Source organism: Pelobates fuscus, chromosome 4, assembly GCF_036172605.1.
Source record: "Pelobates fuscus isolate aPelFus1 chromosome 4, aPelFus1.pri, whole genome shotgun sequence".
Classification (NCBI taxonomy): Eukaryota; Metazoa; Chordata; class Amphibia; order Anura; family Pelobatidae; genus Pelobates; species Pelobates fuscus.
In genome coordinates, this window is record NC_086320.1 from 156515421 (window position 1) to 156525914 (window position 10494).

The window sequence follows — 10494 nt, forward strand, 5'->3', positions numbered from 1 at the left end:
CCGTTTTGCCTTAGAATTTAAATTTCACTTTCAATTCTATCTTTGATTATCCCAATGGCATCAAAGAGCAAGTTTGCAAAATTAAACAAACTGGGTGGAAGGGTATCCAAAGGTTACCAATCAAGGAAAATTAGTCCATAGTCTAGACTCTAGAAGATAACCTCTGAGCCTTTCAAAGCACATAATTAAACTTTCAACATTTAGATCTGTAATAAAAATCAACAAAATACAATGCAACCAATGGATATTTTATTACATTTTAATACAAGTGAAATGAATAGATCTTAACTGCTATAAAGCAATATATAATGAATAAATAATATGCATGGAAATCCTTGTCTACCGTTACATAACACTGGCTAGTATTTAGAATACTTAAAAATAAATCCAGTGACATTTAGACAAATGTCCATAAAAATGCTGTATTTTCTTCCCTTGTATGAAATTGTTCAAGTATAAAAAGCCATTACAGTGTAAAATATTCAACTTTTAAGTCAAGAATAAAAATTGCCAAGTATTGCAGTTTTACAAGTCATTGTATTTGTATAAAGCAGCACTTCTCTAATAAAAAGAAAAAAAATTATTACTCTACATACAAATGAAATGTATAGTATACTGCTTTAAGAGGTCATTAGAAAAAACACCATGGCATAAATGTGCTGCTCATGTAAAATCCTAAGTGTTAAGGTAGGGATATACAGTGCACATACAGAATTTAAATAAATCCAAGTCAATATTTTAGTTCAATAGGTTGCTATTTAATTTACTACATCTAAACTTACTTAAATAATTTATAACATGAGATGAATACATAGTGTGTTGCATCTAAAGTTCCCTTCTTCAGAGCACACTGTAGTAAAACTTTCAAAATAAATAAATACATTTCTTTTCAGTAACATTACAGTTAAGGCACAGTAAAGACCAGTTAACCCTTGAAGAACTGCAACTCAAATTCATGTACTGCATAATTAATCGATTCTTCTATTTAAATACTTTGAAAGGAAAATAGAAAAAGGAAAGAAAAGAAAAGGAGAGGAAAATTCAAGTTTTGGGGAAACTAATACAAAAGTTCTCCTTTAATGCCCAAATTAGGGACATGTGTTCATAGGTATTGGCTAACAGTTCTTAAAGGGTTAACCATAGCATGTATCTTTCCCCTGGTTATTCACAAGCTATGAATAGGTATAATAAAATAGAAGGCTGTTGTAGTAAGGGGCTGATCCTATTTCAGAATCAGAATAGCTGACACCAGCAATTAAAGTTTCCCAAAAGCGAAACAGGATGGGGAAAGGGATTACAATGTGACAAGCTCATCAAGTAAGCACAAGTGATGTGTTCTTTCCAGAACGGTCTGTGTTATTGATTGTCTGTACAGCTGTTGCACCCGTTAATTCCACATCACTTGCTCCACAGTTCCACTCATCTAGAGGACAGATGAGGAAAAAACAAAACAAAAAAAACCACTTTGGTGCCGCCTGTCCATCATGTGACCAGTGGGCTATGTGCCTCCAATAGGTCAGTGTTACCTTGTTTCTCACCAACATAAGATTCATTTAGTCATAATAAGGAGACATGACAATCTGCCTTAAAGATTACTTCATATGGGCTACATATTGCTAACCAATATCCCTGGTTTAAACATCGTAAAATATAGCAATGAAAAAAAGAAGTGTGTACCCCCTCCCAGCTTAGCAAAAAGGCAGTTTCTTTCCCTGATATAGAAATGTCTGTATAGATATCAAGTCTGACTGTTTCAGTAACACACACCATATTAGTTTCTTCTTGATATATGCCTGAAACACCCTTCTAATATTACTCTGATGTGTACTACATAGAGAAGCTGGAATAAAAGTTTTTTTTTTTTTTTCCCCTCTTTGAAAGCATAGCTTGTTTTTTTCCTTCACACCATTTAGCCTAATTCGGTATTGTCTCGTGTATTGAAACTGGAAGGCTGAAAACACGAAGGAAAAAAATAAAATAAATTGATAACTTCATAGTTTAAGCATTACTGCATGCGGTCAGCCTGCAGCTGCTGTGGCTGGTATTGGCCAAAGGCCGCAGCTGCTGCAGCAGCAGTTCCAGGTGCTGCAGAGGCAAGTGGCTGCTGAACTGCATAGCCATAACCTGCAGTGGTAACATATCCGGTTGCAGCTGGGGAGGCAGCGTATGGGTATTGATCATAGGCAGCTGCAGCAGCGGCCGCAGCGGCAGAGTACTGTGCGTAGGCGGCTCCGGTGTAATCAATGTACGGACTTGTAGAGGCAGCGGCAGCTGCTGGCTGGACATGTGGAATCATAACTCCCGGCTGCACAAACGCATGTGGATAAACGTAATGTGCAGGAATTCTGTAGGAAGGAAAGAAAACAGAAAAACAAGGAGTAAGACATATGAACAAATAAACTTCAAACAGTTAACCCAATTTATTATGTGTATAGGGTTGCCACAATATCAAGACTACGGAAGAACTAATAAAAATATATATAAAATACTAAACTATGAAAAGTAACCTGCATATGAATTATTTGCAGATTATTCATGCTTATACGGAAGATAGGATTTTCCAAAAGGTTTAGTTCATTTTATATTAGAAGATGGTTGTCAACATCTGCCTAGTTTATTAAAGAATAGTTAAGTGCAGTGTGATAACCTGACCCACTAACCCCATTGGATTCCATGTATTAAAAAGGTGATAAATTATATAGGCATCATAATTTTCTTGAATATCATGGCAACCCCTACAAGAATTACTCCACAGACTCGGCACACATTAATCTCTGCAACTTTAGTCACCCTTAAAATAAAACTACAAATGCAGGCGGCAAAACTTATAAAGTGGTGGAAGGCACAGCAGAGTCACACATTCAAAAACAGTGCAAAACACTTATGAGGCTGTAGTGTTGAAGCTTTACAGATGCTATGCCACACCATAGCATTAGGACTAAAAAATAAAAAAAAAAAATAAAGTGTGCATCACACGGTTACAAGGATGAAAAAAATAAAATGTAAATGAAAACTTATATCAAATGGTTTTAAATACCAGTCAACTAAACTTCCAGTTTCGACTCAGCAGGTTTGCTTCTCAGCCAAACATGTAAAAGTATTTGAGGGCGTTTTAAAAAGACCTAGAGTTAGACAAAGATACCTATGTAGTTCATTGCATAGACAATAGAGCCATTAAACATAGGATTGGGCTCATTTGTATGACACCCTTCCTAGAACCAAGAAAAAGAAAGAAAAAAAATATATATATTATATCTCTGTCTCTCTCCAAGATGTATCCATCTGAATTGGATAAATCAGGTTTCTGGCCAAGGATTTCTAGATTTATTAATACATGCAATAGCTCCTCACTGATTAAATTGTTTATACAGAGTCCTCACGATATTTGAGATGGCAGGATGAAAATACATGTATGTCATGAAATCATTCACACAAATTGTCTGGGTCATTAGTTTTACGCCATGTATAAACTTTGATTTATGAAATACAAAAAAAATAAAATAAAAATAAGCTTAATAAGTTCATTTATGCCTATATTAAGCATTGTTCCGGTTTTCATTGCCTATATTGTAAACTGCTGTGTGTGGGGGGCAACACACCAAAAGTCACACACACTCAGATGAAAGATATGTGCACAAACTGTCATGCCTATCATGTTAAACCTATGTGTTGAAATGAAAAAAAAAAAAAGAACTAAAAAATAAATAAACTTGCAGCCAGTAAGCCACTCCAAGCCAAAGGGGCTGATTACAAGGTCACCCTTTAAGGAGCAAGCCATATACTCTGGATACCGCAGACTCCTCCAAACTCCAGTTGCACTCAAAGTGATTGACAGGTTGAGATGCATTTGGACTATTTTTGACCTGACACATGAGAAGGCACCAAGAGTGCTGAATGTCTTTATATGGTTAAAGGGAACCATGATCCATCATGAAGGGCAAATATGTAACCAAGATAAACTGTGTCCACATACAACTATATATATATATATTTTTTTCTCTCCTACAAAAAAATAAAAAAAAAATAAAGCATGCAAACCTTAAAACTGTTTTAGTATTTTAACAGATCTACTAAATTTGCTATACACAACAAAAACAAGAGCCATAGGAACACACACACACACACACACACACACACACACACACAGCATTTCCAGGGTACATGAGGTCATTAGAACTATAAAATTAAAAAGCCCCATCACAAGTAATTTACCTCTTGGAACAAGTTTGGATTTTACTTCTAGATTCCAAAAGTTTAAAATAACACAAGTTACTATTTGTGTAAGTTTTGTTGCAGTCTAAAAACATAAGGCCATGAGAGATGGTCTGTGATGAGACTATTAACCATATGTGCACACAAAATAGATCAGACAGTGTTTTTCCACCAATGTGAAAACTAATCAGAAACCCTAATTAATTTTTAGGCCACAATAAAATTTGAAATTCACACTTCAGTGAGTAACAGGCTTAAAAATCTCCACACACACAAAAAAAAAAGAAAAAAAGAAGAAAAGTATATATATTCATATTCAAATGTGTTCTTGTAAGCTACCTAAATGTATGAATCAGCTAGTTCATCAGTAAGATAAGAGCACTAATGAAGACAGATGGTTCTAATTATAGAGTTTTTATACTAATGCAGCACCTCAAATTGAAAATATTTTATTCGATTCAATATCAATTTGGTAGAGATTTCTCCAGATAAATATTTACATCTAGACATTGGGTTTTGCGACCGTTATTGTCTAGTGAAAACCGCCATGTCACATGGTTTACAGTAAATATGTATGCAGTTTACAGATTAGCCACTGGGAATGTACCCTAAATTGGTAGTATCGCAGTTTTTAGTAGAATACTGCACTTTGAGATAGAATACCTTTAGCACAATGAAGAGATGGGAAAAAGGGTAGTTAGAAAGCCTGAAGAGCTCATTAAAATAAATGGAAATCCATTGTGAATAGCATGCAAGCTGAAGAGACAACACAAAATGGCACACCAAAATGTATCAAGTCACTACAACGTGTTAAAGTCACAAGCGCTATTAAAAAAAAAAAAATAAAAAAAAAAAAAAAAAAACACAAAACGCAATAACCAGAAATAGGCCTTAGATCCACATGGCAAAAGTCACTCCTCAAATAAACCCACAATTCTTTTTTCAAAAATAAATAAGAAAACCAAACAAAAAAATAAACAAAAACCTCAAGGCTCCCTCCCAACACCCAAAGCCACAATTAGGGGTCACTACAGCTTGTCACCAACAAAATATAAAACCACGCAGTTTAGCTATGAAAACCACTTCATTACTGTAATAAAAAAAAAAAAAAAATGCACACAGGTCTAGGAGCTAGAAAGAACAAAATAAAAACCGAACATACATGCATCTTTAATCACCATTTAGCTTGTTTTCTGAGTCTACTGGTAAGATTAATTCCAAACAGAACTACTTCATCTTATCAAATCCTTGTCAGTTATCTTAACTGTAAACGACCCCTGTCAGATTAGAAAGAGATAGATAACATTGAGTCACACCAGAAATGGTAGGGGTACACCATGATCCCCACAGTGTCCTTCCAAGGGACATCAAGTAATGTGAAGATACTGAGCTATTGTAAGATGTGTTGCGCACCCCGCCCTCCCCCATTCTTAGCCATTTATCATGCAGTGCCAATAAAAGGGGCAACTAACAATGTACCAAGGAAGATTGAAGGGGCTAGCCACCATAAGAACTGTATAAAGATTAGATTTTGGGATTTAGTTAAGTCTGGTTGGTCTGGCTCTGTTGATACTGGTAGGGCCAGTTGACAGTGTTTCACAGAAGGGAATGCACACAAAAACCCATAATACATAATTTTTAAAGAGTAAAAGTTCACTTGGACCTGGAAACAAGATCACCTGCATGATATATTAGTCATTTCTAAAGTTAGACAAATGACAAGTTGTTTACGTGTACCCCCCCCCTCCCCCTCCATAGTATACTATTAGAAATATCAAGGACATGCACATTGATTACACAGACAGCTGTACATCACATATTTGCGGTAAGAGTAGAGAGCATAGGGTTCATAAATACTTACCCAAAAGGCCTTTGGATAAGTGCTGGGTGAATTTGTTGTACTCCAAATGCAAAACCTACAAAAAAAAAACAAGAATATGCAAGGATTTATTTTGGTTCCCTGATGTTTAGCTATATACTTTGTTTAATCTTTTATCTGCGATTCTAACACACTGTCCTTGTAAGCCCAAGCAGTAGTTCTATGTACTCTTTTACTTGAGCAGCTTTGTTAATAGCTTTTCTGTATACAGGCTATACCAGAGACAGGTTTTATAAGCCCAACGGCAACAATTTGGTGTTATACAAGTGGCAATACAGCCATGGACAGTCTTACATTAGACAGTGCTATGAAGATCATGTAAATGACGACAACGCTGTATTCACAGGAGATACACCATTACAGGGAATCTTGCACCGAATTATAACTTTAAAGGGTGATGGTCTCAGTCAACATGGTATATAGAAGTCGTACAAAGTTAGTATAACACTTATGTTGGGGGGGAGGGGGCTGGGGAAGGAGTTCACATGCAACTTATGTACCTGGCTGCATTATTCGTGGCTTTGCTCCCAGATATGCAAGATTCACATTAGCTTTCCTGCCGTCAATGATTGGATTTGGGTCTTTGCAAGCCCTCTCAGCAGCACTTCTATCAGCCATGGTGACCTGCAGATTAAACACAGATTATTAATCCATATTTGCACAATTTTTAATGTTTAAAATGTTGTGTTCTACACAGCGAGCAATATCAAAACTTCTTAAGTTTAAAAGGTTTTCCATGAGAACAATCACACATATGAGCTGAGCCCTGGCAGCTCTGTTACACATTGCTGCTTTCTGGAACAGTGTACACTAGCAAGCAATACTGTTAAATCCATAGCTCAGATATACAATGGTTTTATTATGCCAATGTTTAGATGGTGTAACCTTATGAAATGAAAGGATTTAACGCTCACTGAAAACATGAGACGACAAGGTTGCTGCATTTATAGGGATATGAACCATGGATGTAACTATATTATTAAAAAAAAAAAAAAAAAAATTGGGTGTGTGTATATATATATATATATATATATATATATATATATATATATATATATATATATATATATATATATATATATATATATATATATATACACACACATACATATACACACACACACACACACACACACATACACATACATACATACAGAGAGCTCTGGAATTAAGATAAAAGGAAACCCTTATTTGTGAATACATGAATTACTTTTTTTTTGTCTGGTAGCCAAAAACACTATAGTACATAACACCAGAGAGTTGTAAAAATATATATTTTTTTCAAATTGGGGTGAAGAATAAACTGTACATAAAGCAGAGGCACACAAATTTTAAAGCGAGTCTATAGCACGGTTATATCAATGTTTTAAAGTTGAGGAAGATTATTTGAACTTGTACTTGTACTTATCAAATGAAAGGCTACTGAGGTGTTTTAGGTCTGACAGGAGGAGTCTAAGGTAATGGATTGGGTCCAGGAGCATGCAGAGGGGCAGGTGTTTCCCTGTTATTGTTGTAAGCAGCTCCTGGGATATGCAAGTGAGGGGGTGGGGGATTCACGCTGGGCTGCTTTCCATATTCTACGACTAGTTTCTGTTAGACCTGGGGCTGTTCTCAGGACTGATCCACCTGCTTTCTCCCTAGCCTTATCAAGCCATATACCTGATTTAGTATAGAGACCAGTTGGTCTCACGTAACCCTGTACCCATACAGGTAGCAGTTTATTTTAACCCTTACACGGCCTCTTACTTGCTATATGCAACGTAAAAACCCTACATAAAAATGAGCCATTGATTTCCTCAGCAATATTATTTTAGCCAACCCCGCAGCTGACTCCCTACAAAAGTTACTTTGAGGCACCCCTTTTTTTTTTTTAAACTTTATTTTACCAAGTGAAACAAAACCCAAACCTGCTTACAATATGTATCGTTTGGAATATTTTTACAATTTCGAAACACTAAGTCTAGCTTTAATGCAAATACATTTTTTAATAAACAGCCGTATGTTATCACACAGGTTAGAACAGCCTGTATCTTACTAGGATTTCAGTAAGTGTAATGTTAAATCGCAAACTCAAACTACTTGCAGTTTAACCTACATTTCTTTATAGAAACCGTAGAGATCAGGTCTTTTTATCGGCAACTGTATATGACATTCAGAAATGCAATAAGTTTAACAAGGTAAGCCCTACGCAGTAAAGGACAGCTCCGGCGGTCAAAGCGTTAACCTAACAGACTCCGGACACTTCCTAGTTACAGAGTAGCGTCTGTTGGTTCTAGAATGAGAATCTCTAAAATAAACTCCCACACTGGAAGAACAAGTGAAATAAAGGAGCGCTGGGAAGGATCATTAGCTGCTAAAGGGTTAGTGAGTACAGATGGGCTTAGTAAACATAATTAGTTTATATAAAGAGTAAGACTACTGCTGCATTCCCAAAACACTTCCTACCTCATAGCAGAATAGGTCAAGGAATATAGATTTTAAAAGAACTTACAAAGCCATAGCCCCTGGACTTGCCAGTCTGTCTGTCGGTGATCACCACAGCCTCCTCTATGTCCCCAAACACCTCGAAGTACTTCCTGAGGCTGGAGTCCGTGGTGTGATAGGGCAACCCCCCAACGAAAATCTTGGTGTAGGTGGTGTCCTTCTGGGTGGTGTGCATGTTCACAGAGAGGTGTGACCCCGGGCCAGGCTCCTGCACCGCTCACACTCACACTCACCTCGCAGTCCCCCACGGAGAGTAGGGCAGACACATACAGAGAGCCCCACTGCTGGGTCTGGATCAGGACAGCCGGGGGGAGGAGGAGAGGCTGTGGAGGTGCTGTGAGGTAGATGGCCGGCTGGGATGGTGGGATGGACTGTAACCCGTCCAATGCTGCCCGCTGACTGCTCTGCTCCCTCTTGTCTTTGCGTTAAGAGTGTGGCCAGAGACTCCGCCCTCTCAAGGGGCGGGATGAGGCGATTGGCTGCCGTGGTACCTGCTTGCCAGTCGCCCAGGCGAACAGCTGCTCTGAACAGCTGGAGACCTGACCCCCCTCCTCCACACCCCCTCCGCCCCCGGGCAGTGCGCTCTCTGGTTTCCCGCAGCGCGTGTGGGGAGACGGTGCGGCCGCTGGAGCTCTCTGTGTGAGGCCCTAACACTCCTCCCCCCCTCCTCCCAAACTAGAGCTAACCTCACCCCACTGACTGACTGGGCGGGAGGGGAGCTGGGACTTCATGGGCTTTTTATACACGGCATCCCACGTATCGGCATGTGAAATGGGCCCATACTACCGGACCATGCCACACTAATGGAGGGGAAACCCAGATAGTACTTCAGTAAAACATTAGTAAACTATTACTCCTTGTTAGTCATACACTCTTAGTACGAAAACACCCTGCTTACCGAAAAGTCCACATACTTAACAGGTTGCTTTCCTCTCTAACATACTGTCTACCAGTACCTACCTAATATTCTATCTAACTGGATAACATTCTGTCTACCTACCTAATATATCTAGCTGCCTAATATTCTGTCTACCTACCTAATATATCTAGCTGTCTAATATTCTGTCTACCTACCTAATATATCTACCTGTCTAACATTCTGTCTACCTACGCAATAGTCTATCTATCTGCTTATCTTTCTCTCTATCTAAATAATATTCTGTAAACCTAACATTCTGTCTACCTACCTAATATTCTATCTGCTTATCATTCTCTCTAGCTACATAATATTCTATATACCTGTCCAACATTCTGTCTACCTACCTAATATTCTATCTGCTTATCATTCTCTCTAGCTACATAATATTCTATATACCTGTCTAACATTCTGTCTACCTACCTAATGTTCTATCTGCTTATCATTCTCTCTAGCTACATAATATTCTATATACCTGTCTAACATTATGTCTACCTACCTAATATTCTATCTGCTTATCATTCTCTCTAGCTACATAATATTCTATATACCTGTCTAACATTCTGTCTACCTACCTAATAGTCTATCTATCTGCCTAACATTCTATCTTCCAGTCTAACATTCTATCTACCTATTTAACAGCCTGTCTGCCTGCCTAACATTACATGCCTAACTTTCTGTCTACCTGTCTAAAGTTCTGTCTACCATTATTTTTATCTGTTGTCTGTCTATCATCTGAGCAGGGACTTTCTTATGAATTGCAACCTAACTTGTATTTCTTACATTTACTAATATTTAATCCAGTTGAACTTTAGTCATTTCACCCAAATGTGCACATCTAATTCTGCACGACACAGTGTCTGCTTTAAAATCAGCAATTTTCAAATGCTAATCCTGTATAATAATGTAGGATTTGCATATTTATTATACACCAAATTCACACTGATCTAGCCTGGCAAATAGCAAATGAGCAAAATATATTCACCTGCTTTTGTAAACGGAA

At 37.6% G+C, this 10494-nt stretch overlaps 1 protein-coding gene across 2 annotated transcripts; it reads right to left on the reverse strand.

Moving 5' to 3' along the window:
- Window positions 1-227: 227 nt before the first annotated feature.
- On the reverse strand, window positions 228-8988 carry RBM24 (RNA binding motif protein 24). Of its 2 annotated transcripts, none has more exons than XM_063451694.1 (4): window positions 8809-8988; window positions 6592-6715; window positions 6074-6128; window positions 228-2345 (listed from the first exon to the last, which is right to left on the reverse strand). In XM_063451694.1, exons 2-4 carry the CDS (start codon window positions 6707-6709, stop codon window positions 2006-2008), a joined length of 513 nt encoding a protein of 170 aa, XP_063307764.1. In that variant the 5' UTR covers window positions 6710-6715; window positions 8809-8988; the 3' UTR covers window positions 228-2005. The 2 variants fall into 2 exon arrangements, with proteins under 2 accessions (XP_063307764.1, XP_063307762.1); XM_063451692.1 differs by having other exon boundaries at window positions 8583-8984.
- Between the last annotated feature and the right edge of the window lie 1506 nt (window positions 8989-10494).